This window comes from Mus caroli, chromosome 8 (assembly GCF_900094665.2).
Source record: "Mus caroli chromosome 8, CAROLI_EIJ_v1.1, whole genome shotgun sequence".
In the NCBI taxonomy this organism is placed as follows: domain Eukaryota; kingdom Metazoa; phylum Chordata; class Mammalia; order Rodentia; family Muridae; genus Mus; species Mus caroli.
This window is the reverse complement of record NC_034577.1, coordinates 71,989,862-72,003,756: the sequence shown is the minus strand read 5'-3', so window position 1 is coordinate 72,003,756 and position 13,895 is coordinate 71,989,862. Positions and strand designations below refer to the sequence as shown.

General features: G+C 40.6%; 1 protein-coding gene across 1 annotated transcript in view; it reads right to left on the bottom strand.

Moving 5' to 3' along the window:
* The window catches only part of Gypa (glycophorin A (MNS blood group)), a 16,798-nt gene extending 3,198 nt beyond the window's left edge, over positions 1-13,600 (bottom strand). The window contains exons 1-7 of the mRNA XM_021170978.1: positions 13,294-13,600; positions 11,186-11,266; positions 10,704-10,787; positions 6,443-6,526; positions 4,306-4,344; positions 2,848-2,933; positions 1,066-1,134 (exon numbers count right to left, since the gene is read on the bottom strand). Coding sequence (XP_021026637.1) covers positions 1,066-1,134; positions 2,848-2,933; positions 4,306-4,344; positions 6,443-6,526; positions 10,704-10,787; positions 11,186-11,266; positions 13,294-13,327 — 477 coding nt within the window. The 5' untranslated portion in view covers positions 13,328-13,600. The remainder of the gene's footprint in view (positions 1-1,065; positions 1,135-2,847; positions 2,934-4,305; positions 4,345-6,442; positions 6,527-10,703; positions 10,788-11,185; positions 11,267-13,293) is intronic.
* Positions 13,601-13,895: the final 295 nt, after the last annotated feature.

Genomic DNA, 13,895 nt, shown 5'->3' with positions numbered 1-13,895 from the left:
TATGAAATTATCTTTTGTAATCCATCAAGGAATCATCAATATCAAGGGAGATTCTTGGTTCTTCCTCCCCTTTGATCCTTCTTCCTTTTTTCTTTTTTTTGGCTTTTCCAGACAGGGTTTATCTGTGTAACCCTGACTGTCCTTGAACTCACTCTTAAGACCATGCTGGCCTTGAACTCACAGAGATTCCCTGCATCTGCCTTCAGAGTAGTGGGATTAAATGCAATGTGCCACCTTCACTGGGCCTGACACTTTCTTTTTAAGATGTAAAATCTCCCACTTTTCTTTTTTTCTTTGTGATAGGACCTCTCTACACACACTGGCTGTCCTGAAACTCACTATGTAGACTAGCCCAGCCTTAAATTTACAGAAATTCACCTGCCATTGCTTCACAAGTGCTGGGATTAAAGGTGTGTGGCACCACACTTGACTTATTCCCCATCTTTAAGGTTGGTAATAAATTCTCTTTAAACAGACAATGACCCTGGGGCAATATTCTTCTAGATGAACAAATGTCCCTGCAATCTTCCATGTGTGTACCAAGTTAGCACCTGCATAAGGAAGTGGGATCAGGAGTCCAGCCTTGCTACAGGGTGTAAGGAGCTCACTTAGGAATGAAGTCTAAAGTGCTGATAACACCTAACAGGCATGTGTGCTCCTTGTAGCTCCCACATCATAGCCCAGGCCATCTATCCTCCAGTCCACAATCTTCCTTCCTCCAATCCACAGCCTCCTATGTGCTGGGAAAAGAAGGGCAACTTTCACAAGGTTTTACAGCTATGGAGTGGGGTGGAAGTTTGGAAGCTGGCTGTCTCCACAGCTGGAGCATCATATCCTAATCACTGCTGAGTCTCTTAGGTGCATCCTTTGCAGGCTGGGAACTAAGAAGTAACTAGGAGAGACTCTTTAAGCCACAGCAATTCTCACATTAAAAATAAAATCAGGCTTATAAATGTAGCATTGGCAAATGCAGGTACTCTTCTACCCTATGACTCCGAAAGACAGAATCTACCAATCCCTTTCTGTTCCCCCCATGCAAACGACAATACAGACATCAATACCAACCTGCTCAATAGAACTCAAAGGCACACTGTTGTCACCACCCTCAGGAGATTGGATGTCAACTGAACTTTTCTAGAAATAAAAGACAAAAAACTATCACCACTGTGTTTTAAGTTAAAGATACCCTGAAAATAAAAATGTTTCAAATGAAACATTTTTTCTAAAACCCTTTACTTTTGGTTAAACATTGTGTAGTTTAATTATATTGGGAAAGTCCCTGGTTCATAGACACATATGAACACTGGTTTAAATTCTGTTTTGTATTTGTTGTCACTAAGTAGCCCAGACTATTTTAGAGCCTTCTCTGTAGTCTAGGATGGCCTCAAACTTATAGAGATTCATCTGCCTCTGCGTCCCAAGTGTTGGGATTAAAGGCATGTACCACCATGTCCAACTCACTGATTTAAATTTATATCTGCATTTCTAAATAGTATTCAATTCAACAAGGGTCATATTATCCTATAGACTGATTTTTCCATATTCTCTGTTCTAGTGAATACTGAAAATGGAAATAAAATAAAAAATGAATGAAGTATGATTCCTGAGTCATGTTGGCCAGATCCAAATTCTTTTGTATACAAAGAGAGCCTATTCTATGAGTTTTTCCAGCCAGGAATTTCAGGGTTTGAATATCAGCTAAGAGAGAATTTCATTTTCACATGTTTTCTCAGAAAGTAACTTTTTTACAGTGAGAGAGAGAGAGAGAGAGAGAGAGAGAGAGAGAGAGAGAGAGAGAGAGAGAGAGAAAGATGGATGCAAAGTGCGCAGCTGTCAACCTTATGTGACTTGGTGTTCAGGACATAGGACCTAGCATTACAGATCCAGTGGCAGCATCAGGAATACACACACACACACACACAGGTTTTGGGTCTTAAATGTCTTAGGTAGATGTTTATGTGCTTTAGAAAGCTGTGCAGTATGTACTTAACAAATTATAGAAATAACCCCTGAAAGTACAGTCTTATAGTATGTATTTTAAAATAGCTTTATTATTAAAAAGTCACACAGTGAAAAATCATGGATGAATTTTTGATAATTTATTTCAGAAACAATGGGAATAGAAATAAGAGGAGGTGTGGCTGAAAAGACTATTCAGTGGTTTGGATCAGTTAACTGCTCTTGCAAAGGACCAAGATTCAGTTTCCAGCACCCATACTGGGCTACTTACAACCAGTTCTAGGGGATTTGATGACTTCTGGCCTCTGGAGGCAGCTGCATAAACATGGTACACATAAACTCACACACACACACACACACACACACATACACACACACACAGGCATGCAAACACATGCACAAATTCCTGAAATACATACATAACTCACACAAACACACATATAAACTCATGCACACAGACACACAAACTAATGCAAACACACGCATATGTGCACATGCACACAATTAAAATATAAATCTTAAAAATGAAATAAGTAAAAGTTCTAAATGTATCTTAAGCATGACATATTGTCTTAAATATTTTATACACAAATTAAAGTAGAAATCTGACTGGCTCCTCTCTAGCCATCAAAATATACTAAACCATATTAGGCAAGAACTTTGTGGAACCTTACATTGGAGGCATGGAGAATAAATTTATAGGCAAGAGTCATCTTAAATTTGGCAAATGCAAGACAGTTCAGTGAAGGATTCCATGTCTTTCTGTGTCCAGTTTAAGAGGGTGGAGTTTTATAAGATTCTCTTCCTCTGTGTGTTCAGTTATATGCAGAAGAACATGCCCCCAAGCTTGTTCACACTGGCACTTGAGATGCAACAGGTAACTCTTACCTTTGTCATTCGGCTGATAAAGTAATAGATGAGAAGGATAGTTCCGATAATCCCTGCCATCGCGCCCAAAATTATGAGTATCATCACTATGGAAGACAAAAAGCAAAGAAAACGCAAAATGAACTGTGTTATTTGAAAAACTGAACAGGGTGATATAATCTTACCTGTTTATAGAAAATGCATTAATATTTCATGATTTTGTGTACATTTAATCTTCAAAAATGTTGGATTTTGACAGTATTCTTGTAGGATTCTGGAACTTTCTGTTTCTGAGTCACACAGTGAGTTAACTTCTGACCAGGACCTCAGAGTTCTGAGGCCAAAGTTCAATGTTTGCAGGCATTAATCACAGTCAAGAGTCTGTGGATATTCTGCATTGGTGGGGAAACACCACAAACTCTTGATGGTTTTAACATTACTAGAGAAAACAACATTTTAATGTATCAAAGAGTATGAAATGGATCATAGAATCACAGGTTTGGAAGAGAAGTTACACAAATAGCTTACAAATGAGTAAATTAAGTCTACTGATGCTGAGTTACACAGTCAGCAACAGTTAAAAGCACCGTTTTCTGAGCTTTTTCACATGTTACGGCACATTTCCTGTACACTCGCTGATACAAGGACGAATACGTAGGCAAACTTTGGCATATTGTGAATAAAGTGTTTTAAATTAAGTAAGTTGGAAGGACTTCTCATTTTTGCAGTATATTTATAGTGCAGATCAATGAAATAAACGGAATGCAGGCTAGACATTCCAGTAAATTGACACATTCATCTGGCAAATTATGTCTTTAATACAGATTATTGACTTTAAGAGCAAAAGTAGCTTTTAAAGGTGTAGTGTCCCTTCCTACATGTGTTACACAGCCTTTTCCTTGAATCAGATATTTCTAGTGAGATTGTGGTGAAGGTCTACAATCCGTCTTTCTCACAAATTAAATGAGAACACTGGTCAAGTAGTACGACAGAGTTGAAAGTTACAGGGTAATGACATAGCGCACAGTGAAGTCCTCAGCACCTTCAAGGGCAGCGGGCATGATCCTACTCGCAGTGGAGGTTTTAAAGACGTGGCTGAAGGTGAATCAGGACTGAGTCAGGAATGCTTTCTCGGTATTTTTGATATTATGTCAACTAATTAGCAGAAAAAGGAAGACTCCGTTTTTTGTTTGTTTGTTTGTTTGTTTAATAAATGAAGAGATTTTTTTTCTCAGAAGTTTATAGTTGATTTAAAAAATTACAAAAATATAACAGGAAAAAAATCAAATTATCCATTCCTATATCCAAGGTTTAAAAAATTATTCCTTCAAAATCAGGAACATTTGCTTTTGTTACTAATGTTAATGACATATATCCTCTTTTAAACATGAAACTTTGTCAATTATTACATATTTGAAACTGAAACCCTACAACTTAAAAGTGTGATGGTTGACATTTCATCAACACATATCAACATACCTAGTGCAGGAAAATCGTGTTCAATTGGTGACGGCATTCCTGAAAAATCAAGTTTTCAAAGTAAGTCAGAATTAGTGGGGTATGCCTTTGCAACAAAACAAAACAAAACAAAACAAAACAAAACAAAACAAAACAAAACAAAACAAAAACCTTTTGGTAGTACAGGGTTTCTTATTTTCTTTTTTTCTTTCTTATTGAATATTTTCTTTATTTATATTTAAAATGTTATCCCCTTTCTCAGTTTCCCCCTCCTTCCCCCTGCTTTGTCTTTTCCTTTTGAGATTGAAATTTAATTACATTTCTCCCTTCCATTTCTTCTCTCTCAAATCTCCCATGGACCCCTCCCCACTGCCTTCAAATTTATGGTCTTGTTATTTAAAAAAACTGTTATTGCATACACATATTTATTTGTATATACATATATACGTATATATTCCTAAATATAACTTGTTCAGGCCATACGATGCTGACTCTGTTTTGAGAGAACTATAGGAAATTGAGGAATGCTGGGGATGGGGCACAGCCTTCTCCAAGGAAGAGCACGCCAGCTTGGCTGTTCAGTGCCAAAAGGATCTGTTTTCCTTGTCCATTTTTTGGTTCAGATGAGTGTTTGAACACTTGCTTCTTGGTGGTGGAACTCTTTGATGAGGATATAGGGAGGGTGAGCCTAGCTGGAGGGAATTCAGTGTTGGTGACAGGCTTTAGTAGTCACTTGTGTCACGTCTTAATGGCTCCCTCTGCTTTGTATTTGCAGCTGTAGATGTGCTATCTCCATGCCTCTCACTGCACAGACTCTCCCCTGGGATAATTGTTTCATATGACATGGTATCACACAGCCAAGACATTGAATGTATTTTGGTACTTTCCAGGACTGAGAATTCTGGAAGGTGGCAAAATTTATCCAAAACCTAAAGGTTCATCAAAGCTTGTCTCTTCATTCTTTGGTGCTGAGCCTGTTGGCCTTGGTTGAATCAGGGATGCCTTCCACTTATGTAAGTTCTTAAGCACATTGCTCAACTTCTCTGTGCTTTGCAGGTTGTGGTTTCTTTGTTTGTTTTTTTTTTTCAGAGAAAATAAGAATTATAACTTTTATGTCTCTGAGTTGTTGTTAGAATCTATTAACTAAGGTATGAAAATGAACAGTGCCTGTCCCCTAGTCAGCTGTCATTTATAGAATTTTTGTCATGTAGCACTGTGTGTCCACATAGGATCTAACTGGGTCCCAGCTGACATTGTCATTTTGTCTTCATGCTGAGGTTGAGACTGTTAATCATAGCCATGAGTGAGATAATTAGTTCTACACACTTGGCCTTATTTTTCTCCCTTGGCTTTTGAAAGTCATTGCTTCCATTCATCTCAGGAGACCCTTCCTAATAATGCCATCTTACTTAGGATCCTGCAGCCACACTGAGACTTTCTCAGGCTCTACTGTAAATGTGCCTTCCCTAAACACCACTCACAGAAGACCACTAACCTCCTTACTTTGAACCAGGTTTTGTGAAATTGTGTTCTTCCTTCTATAAAACTAGACCAGCGGGAGAGGTAGGAAGGGAGGGAGAGAGATCGCTCAAGCGAATGTACTACAGGCCCACCCCTTATCTTATCACCCAACTGGCTTACAGGCTATCATTTTGCAGGCACTGGGATCTGTCTGTCACTGGGCCCGCTCTCTTACCTACCTCTAAGTAATCTGTGGAGAAACACTGTGGGGGACTGGCTTCCTTTTAAGATTAATGGCATGGAGGCCCCATTAGTAATGATTCGAGGTCTGTAGGGGAGCAGGGTCAGCTCAGGTGAGATCATTTGGTTTTCTCCAGACTCTTTATGGCCTTCGGGCTCACTCCTGGCTCCCTTTATTTTTCACCCCACTCCCCATTTTATGGTCACATTTATCATTTGGGCATGTTCCCAGGCTTTTTGTTTTGTTTGGTTTGGTTTTTGATTCACAGTAATTTCTCTGATACAGAGTTATTTCTGTGCACTATTCCAAGTCAAGAGCCCCTGCACAGGGGGAACCTGTCCACTTAGCTTGCATTTCTCAGTGTTAGTCAGTTTCCCTACAGTCATCATGTCATCCGTCTGATCCTATCTCCATCACAACACAGACTCCAGGGCAACTAATGAAAGTATAACAAACCTCCAATGGGGGGGGAGACAGGGTGTTCTTCGAACACAGCAGTCACTTCAGTAGGGGCCGTGTGATGAGGTGTGACATTAATAGCTGTGCAAAACAGAAGTTGAGAGATAGAATAAACATGGAGTAACCAGGTGCATCAGAAAGAACTCAGCAGAAGCCAATTTCATCCAACACCGATTGGCCCCAGCTTCAGACGTCCACACAGAGAAGCCAACTTCATCCAACACCTATTGGCCCCAGCTTCAGACGTCCACACAGCACAGACACAGAGTCAGACAGCATAAATGTATGTCACCAGACTTAGACTGCATGGAGGTTTAGGTATAGAATCAATAGTATCACAGATGCTCTAGAATTCAAGACACCATTACAAGTTGTGGGCACTACAGGTGCCCACATAGCTCCTTCATAGTTCAGGAGAGGAAAGGGATAGAGCAGTGGAGGGATAGGCTCCAGGGTTAGGCAGGCTCCACACAGTGTGGACTTTATCCTACATTACAGGCTCAGTGGATGAAAAACCACTATCAACCTCATGCAGGGAGAGGGTGGATACAGAGCTTCGTGAGGGAACCCATCCTTATAGCTGAGAATGTTCTGGATAAGCAGCCCTCTTACCAACAAGCCAGCCCTCCTTCCAGAGTCCTTATCACTGGCGAACATTGCCTTTAGTGAAGAACTGTCAATTTAGATTGTTCTTGTGCAAAAGCAGGCAGACAGGGTGTAAGGAGAGGATTTGGCTGTACTCCAGTCAGGATAGATGGACAGAAAAGGCCGAGCTCACAGAACATTCACATGCTGTCAAATGTTCTTTTATTGTTGTCTTTTTTCTTTTATTGTTGTCTTAAGCACTTAAAAAAAATAAAGGCCACTCTTAAGTTGCAGGTTGTTCAAAGCCCACAGGCTATGTATAGTTCCTTGTACCCCATATTTCTCTAATGAGCCTCTTTGGCTATGTTATCAGGGTTCTTAGATCCTTTGAGACAGTTCCATTATTCAATCAAGATGTGGCATGCCTACACTAGTGAGCCATGAACTTCCCATTATATTTTGAGATGGCTCTGCCTAGCTGTCTCGTCTATGAATACTTCACTGTCACAGAACTGAGGGAATCTATAGCTCATGAGACACCGGAAGTTTACTCAAGGCACGTATAAGCCACTGGCCATTTGGTTCATGTACAACTTTATCAGTCTCCTGTATGATCAATTAAGACATAAAGATGCCCAGTGTAACAATGAATAGGCTAAATGGCTTTTCATATGTAAGAGAGGGTAAGAGCAAATAAATGTGAATATACTTCATACTTTCAACACATTTGCTTTATTTATTTATGTACACGGTGTGGATTCTGGGGATCAATTTTAGGGTGTTAAGCTTGGTAGCAAGCACCTGATCTTGAAAAGGATTAGGAGGGCTATCTGCATAAAGGGCACATTGAAAATGATGCTTATGTAAATATGGGGGATTATAGCTCCTGAACACCGAGCATGGACTGGGAACAGCAGGGGAAACCTGACAGAAATACGGTAGGACATTTTAACAGGTTTCTTCAATTGTGACAGGTCCAGAAAAATATGCAGTCCATCTGACTTGCAATCACAAATGATTACGTTTACTTCTAATTCTCCCATAAATAAATGAGCGTCTGCTTTGTCATTATGCCTGCTCTCATTTCCTTGCAAAGTAGGAGCACTCTTTCATTGCCTGACAGAAGGATTTTGAATTTCTGCTCAGGAAGGAAGACAAAGAGGGAACCTGTACAATATATTTTTTTTTCTAGTGAGCTACAAACCTCAGCATCACCATCCATTGTCCAGGTGACCTCAAATAGATTGCTGTATTTGTCTTGTTTTGTATTTTCAATTTAACTTCTATCATATTGAATATTGAGTATAATCACAATGTGACTGGCCATATCAAAGAGTTGCTCTTAGATTAAAAAATGTAATCCGAGTTACAAAAGAGTAAAATGTTAACAGGGTTGTCTTATGGGTTTAGAGGCAGCTTAATAGCTGTACTCACAAGGAAGACAATCAGCCTTCACTAATGGCTTCAGTTAGCGGGGAAAAGAAGCAGAACACATTCACATCGTAAGAGGAAGGAGGACCCAAGTCTGGAATTCAGTTGGGTGTGAGAAAGAAAACCGTCACAGCATATTCATCAAGCTCCTTGGCTGGGGTGTAATTACCTAAATGCAAATAACTCCACACCAGGCCACTTTGGCCAATTGTCTCTGTATCTTTCACCACTGTATAGTGAGATTATGAATAGTGCATACATTGTATCAATGCTGACCACATTGAGCACGTGCGTTCAGTGTTTCAACAGAATAGGAAAACTGATCCTGAAATACCCATGGAATTAAGAGATCCAAACAGCTAAAACAGTACTCAAGAACACAGTCTGAAGATTCAAACTTCCTGAGTTCAAAACTCACGACAAAAACAAACAAACAAAACAAAACAAAGACAAACAAAAAGAAAAACTGCAGTGTTTAGAGTGTGCTGTTGCCCTAGTGGACAGACACAAAGATCAGTGGCACAGGGTTTCGATCCAGAAGGGAAAATCTTATTTTCAATAACCTGGATCGGCACACTGCAAAGTACATTTTCTTCATATCAGAAAGAAACTTAGTCGTTACTATGGTGCTGCGGGCATGGGGGTGGGGAGTGACTGAAAATGAGCCTGACTGCATTTTGGAATAATGAAATGTTCTGAAGCCAGACCATGGTGATAAATACACATCACTATGTGTGGAGCAAACACCTAAGAAGGAGTCACGGTGAACATTATCTCAGGCACATCTCATGCTGATAAAAAAATTAAGTGACTGTTTTTTGGGGGTGGTGGTGGTAGGACATTGGTTAATTGTGAGGATACTGTATTAAAACTGCCCAGATTTGCACTGCAATGTCTCTGCTCACTGGCTTCAGGTAAGTTTTCAAAATATTTCAAATTCCCAGTTTGATTTTCATCTGCAAATGGAATACTGACTGCACAGAACTGGTAGAAAAATTGATTGGGGCTTGGGTCAGGATTCAGTAAAAACTCCTTACAAAGTCTCATTTTCTTTGAACAAATACACAGTGTTTAAATATACATCGCAACCCTGTTCAACAAAAACCAATAGAAGGCAATTCTCTTTGGAGATAGTTTCTGTGAAGTTAGGACACCTGCCTTTGTAGCCTTGGATGGAGAAGGCCAACAGATTGGTAACAGCACTGAGCATGTATGCTTGCTACCTGCATGGGAACTGCTAGGAAATGTTGACAAAGTGATGCTAAGGCTAGTGCTACTCAATGAAGATGTCTCTTTTCACCCTTACTGGAAGAAAGACAGCAAACCCCCTTTTACTTATATCCACACACATTACCAGGAACTAAATTATTCTTCCTTGAATTGAGTGGGTTGTTTTCCTGAATTCTGTCAAGTTCATTGTTTAAATTGGCCAGTGTTTTTGTTCTATACACCTTAGAGGAGGTTCAGGCCAGCTGCTGAACTTGAGCCTGATCTAAAACATCTCAGGACATGTCTGAGGAGGAGATAAGGTCTAGATCTCCTCTCACAGAGCTTTGCTGAGGTGCTCATGGGGCAAGGAAACTTGGGGAAAGCTAGGCAATACTTGGGGCAAGGGACATTGACGGCTATGAATTAGGCATTGGCCCAAACACCACCTCATTATGTTATGGTTCAAGCAGAGGGGTGGCCTGGGGTTTTATTACAGCCATTTTTGATACTTTTAGTTACAGAAGGTATGAGGATGAATATCTACCTCACAGTAGAGACAAACTCACTGAAACACTAAAAGGAGAGAGTGACACCAAGCCCTGCCTGACATGACCACTGTGACTCCTTGCTCGGTCCTCTGCTGCTTCACCAGGAGCCTCTAAGCTGATTCTAACGACCACAGCACAGTGACCATTGTCACGCGTCTTCTCCACCGTGGTGCAAGCGCCTCTCAGTATAGGCTTCCTAAGACGCAGCAGTTGTGTTCATTCATCTTGATTTTCTAAATCTTTTAAATGTTTCTTCAGTGTACGATGTGACTGATTCTCTTTGCAGAAAAATTTCTGCTTAGGAAAAATCCTCAGGGACAAGAGATTCAGGAACCTATCCCCAGAGACAACCACGGGAGTGTCTGTTTGATTTGTTTTTTAATGTCAGTTCATTAACCCCAGAAGACATTGCATATACATCTTACTAGGGATTCAGATAAAATACTAATGGCTACAAACCTATTATGCAAAAATGCAGAACCTACCTGATGTTGACATTGTTGCTGAATGCTGATGTGGGTTACCTACAGTTGAAGCCACCACAGGAGTGGTTATGTGAAGAAGAGAATCTATACAGAAAAGAAAGAAGTTAGATAAAATGCTTCCCACAGCCCACAGGGGACTGCCATCTCACCTCCAGTTACAATGGTTACTTTTTAAAAACACATTTATTGATTTTTATTTTATGGGGATGAGTGTTTGCTTCTCTCTCTCTCTCTCTCTCTCTCTCTCTCTCTCTCTCTCTCTCTCTCTGTGTGTGTGTGTGTGTGTGTGTGTGTGTGTGTGTGTGTATACCCCTTTATGTACCTGGTGCCTGTGGGAGGCAGCAGTGGCAGGAGATCCTCTAGAGCTAGAGTTACAGACAGCTGTGAGCTGCTATGTGGGTTCTGGAAACGCTAGTTTTCAAGAACAACAAGTGCTCCTCACTATGGAAATGTGTAATGCACTTATGTTTTATAGGTCCTACCCGATCCTGACAATGATGGTGAATGGTCTTCTTGGAAATGTTGACTTGACGATATATGGAAGGTGGTTGTAAGAGAATGACCTGTAAAGAAAAATCAGGAAAGTTATGCTAAATATGATTCCCACAGCCTGCAGAGTGGCATAAGATTAGTCAACTGTTTGTCTGGCAGAAGGTCACAATGCAGAACACACCTCAAAAACAAGGGGAAATTGGTAAACCCAGGGAAAAGATCCGAACAGATCCTTCCTATAAACATAGAAGAGGCCAACGGTGTGTGAACGGATGCTAGTCCCGCCAGGGAATTGCTGGCTTACTCCAGTTGGAATCGCTACTTGTAAAAGATTTATCTAGTTCTGTTTTATGGGTATGAGTGTTTGGCTGCATGTGTGTATGTGCACCTTGTGTGTGCCTGGTGCTGGTGGAGCCCCCAAAAGGCATCAGACTCCTTAAGACTGGAGCTGCAATGGTTGTAAGCTGCTCTGGAGGATCTGGGAACAGAACTCAGGGCCTCAGCAAGAGAACAAGGACTCTGAGTTATAAAGCCATCTTGCCAGCTTTTCGCTTTGACACAGGTCATGCTATGTAGACCAGACACACAGAGATCCTCCTGCCTCTGCCTCTGAGTGCTGGGATCGCAGCATGCTCCCCAGCTGCAACAGGTATTCTTTAAAAAAGGAAAAAAAGTTCTGAGGATGTGGAATAAACGTAACCTTTATAAAGAAGTCACTGTCCCGACATTGTGGAGACCCCAAACATATTACACAGTCATTCTATCCGTGGCTATATATTGAAAGGGTGTGAAATGAGCACCCCAAAGATACCTGATATCCACATGTTCTGCTGATCGCAGCTCTAGTTGTGTGGACTGAAATACAAAGGCAGCCAGGGACCTCACATGATACAGACACCTCATGGAGTACTACTATTCCGCCACGTGTCCAGTCATGGCTACCATAGCGAGCACCTATTTTAATGGTACTTAGCTCAGCCCTTATGCGGTTATCTACGAGATCAGTATCAGTATTGCCTGCATTTTATAGATGAGGCCAAGATAGGGCCAATGATTTGCCTCGGGTATACCAGACTTAGATTTGAACTCACTTCTACTGTTTCTTGTGCCCGTGTTTCTAACGCTTGCCTCATCCCCTCTGCCAGGGAGTCTGAATCTCACCCAGTGTCCTACAGAGAGCTCAGCACTTCTCTGCTGTCCACCCTGACTCAGGCCGTAGCTGTGCCATGGATGAAATACGCTTCACCCCACTGCCTGGGCTGTGTGTTTCTAACACAGAGTCACTCACTGTGTTTGAGAGAACATGGCTTAAAATATCCTCAGGAGGCCAAAAGTAAGGCTACTTTAAAATATTTTATTTTATTAACATATTTATTTTATTTTATATTTATTTTATGATATCAATTTATCTTAATAATTTTTAAAATTTAAATCTAAATTTAAAATTAGATTAAACTTTAAAAAATTTAAATTAAAAATGTAATTAATTACTTTAATTATTTTAATAAATTAAATTATATTAATTTATTTTAAAAACATACTACTTTGGATTCAGCCCAGCCATAGAGCAATTAGAAAGGTCTTTGTGGTTATTGTTGTTTTTGTTGTTGTTGTCTTAGTAGCAGTGGTAACAGTTCCACAAAGAGAAACCCCTCGCAGTTTCATGCTGACAGCTTGTCTCCTCTCAGCAGGAGAAACTGGCTATCCTAGTTTTGAAAAAGAAAGGGCATAAGTCTACCCTAACCTTCACTAGTTAACCTTAGCTTAGAAATAAGTCTCTTCATAGCCCCAAGCAAAGTAACATGCTTATTTATGTAACGATATTACTTACACTTGATACAAGTTTACTGCTATCTAGGCTTAGAATCAAAGGCATTTCTTAGACTGGGGAACTGCTATTCAGGCACAAATGGTTGTGGGCTGCAGTGTGCCACTCCTGTCCCTGGCTGAATCCTATTTAAACGCATCCTCCAGACTGAAACGAAATGTACTGCTCAGTCATTGGTTCAGTGAAGTAAGAAAACCAGCATTGGGGCGATTCATAGTTTAAATAAGTCATCGAGAATAAAATATCATCAAGCTGAAAATATTCACTCACCTGATGTTGTCACAGCAGCTGTGCTCTCGGTCATACTGGGAGTGTCTGTCAGCCTTACCAAGGCCTTGCCTACTTGCTGGTATCTCCCAGGCCCACCTTCCCGGGGCCTCTATCCGTTGACACACATTGGCTAGCATTCAAATGATGCAACATTATTTAGTGTCTGTTAATAAAGATAACTAGAGGTCTGCATAACTGCGAGGACCAGAGTGTAATTAAAATCTTTGTTCCAAAGAATTGCCTGCTGTGTTAAATTTACTTCATGTAATTGAAGTGAGCACCACAAGGCAGCAGCGAGGACCACTCAACTGGACATAGAGAGACTGCAGAGGTCAGGGCAGGCGCTGGACTTGAGAGAGTAGGAGTGTTTCTAATGCGGAGGTCCCCATGATCCCTTGAGAAAGTGGCTTCTTGTGTACGAACTGCATGCATTGAAAACTTTACTCAGTGTTTGCGTACTCTGAGGTTTGAAAGGCTGTCAAGCTCGTGACAGCTCAAACAGTAATGAAAGAAACGTGAGTCGGGAGAATTCTTCCAGGAAAGTGGAATTCAAACTGAACTGCAGTGTCCTTGTGGCTGTAAAAGCAGTTAGTGCTTTACAA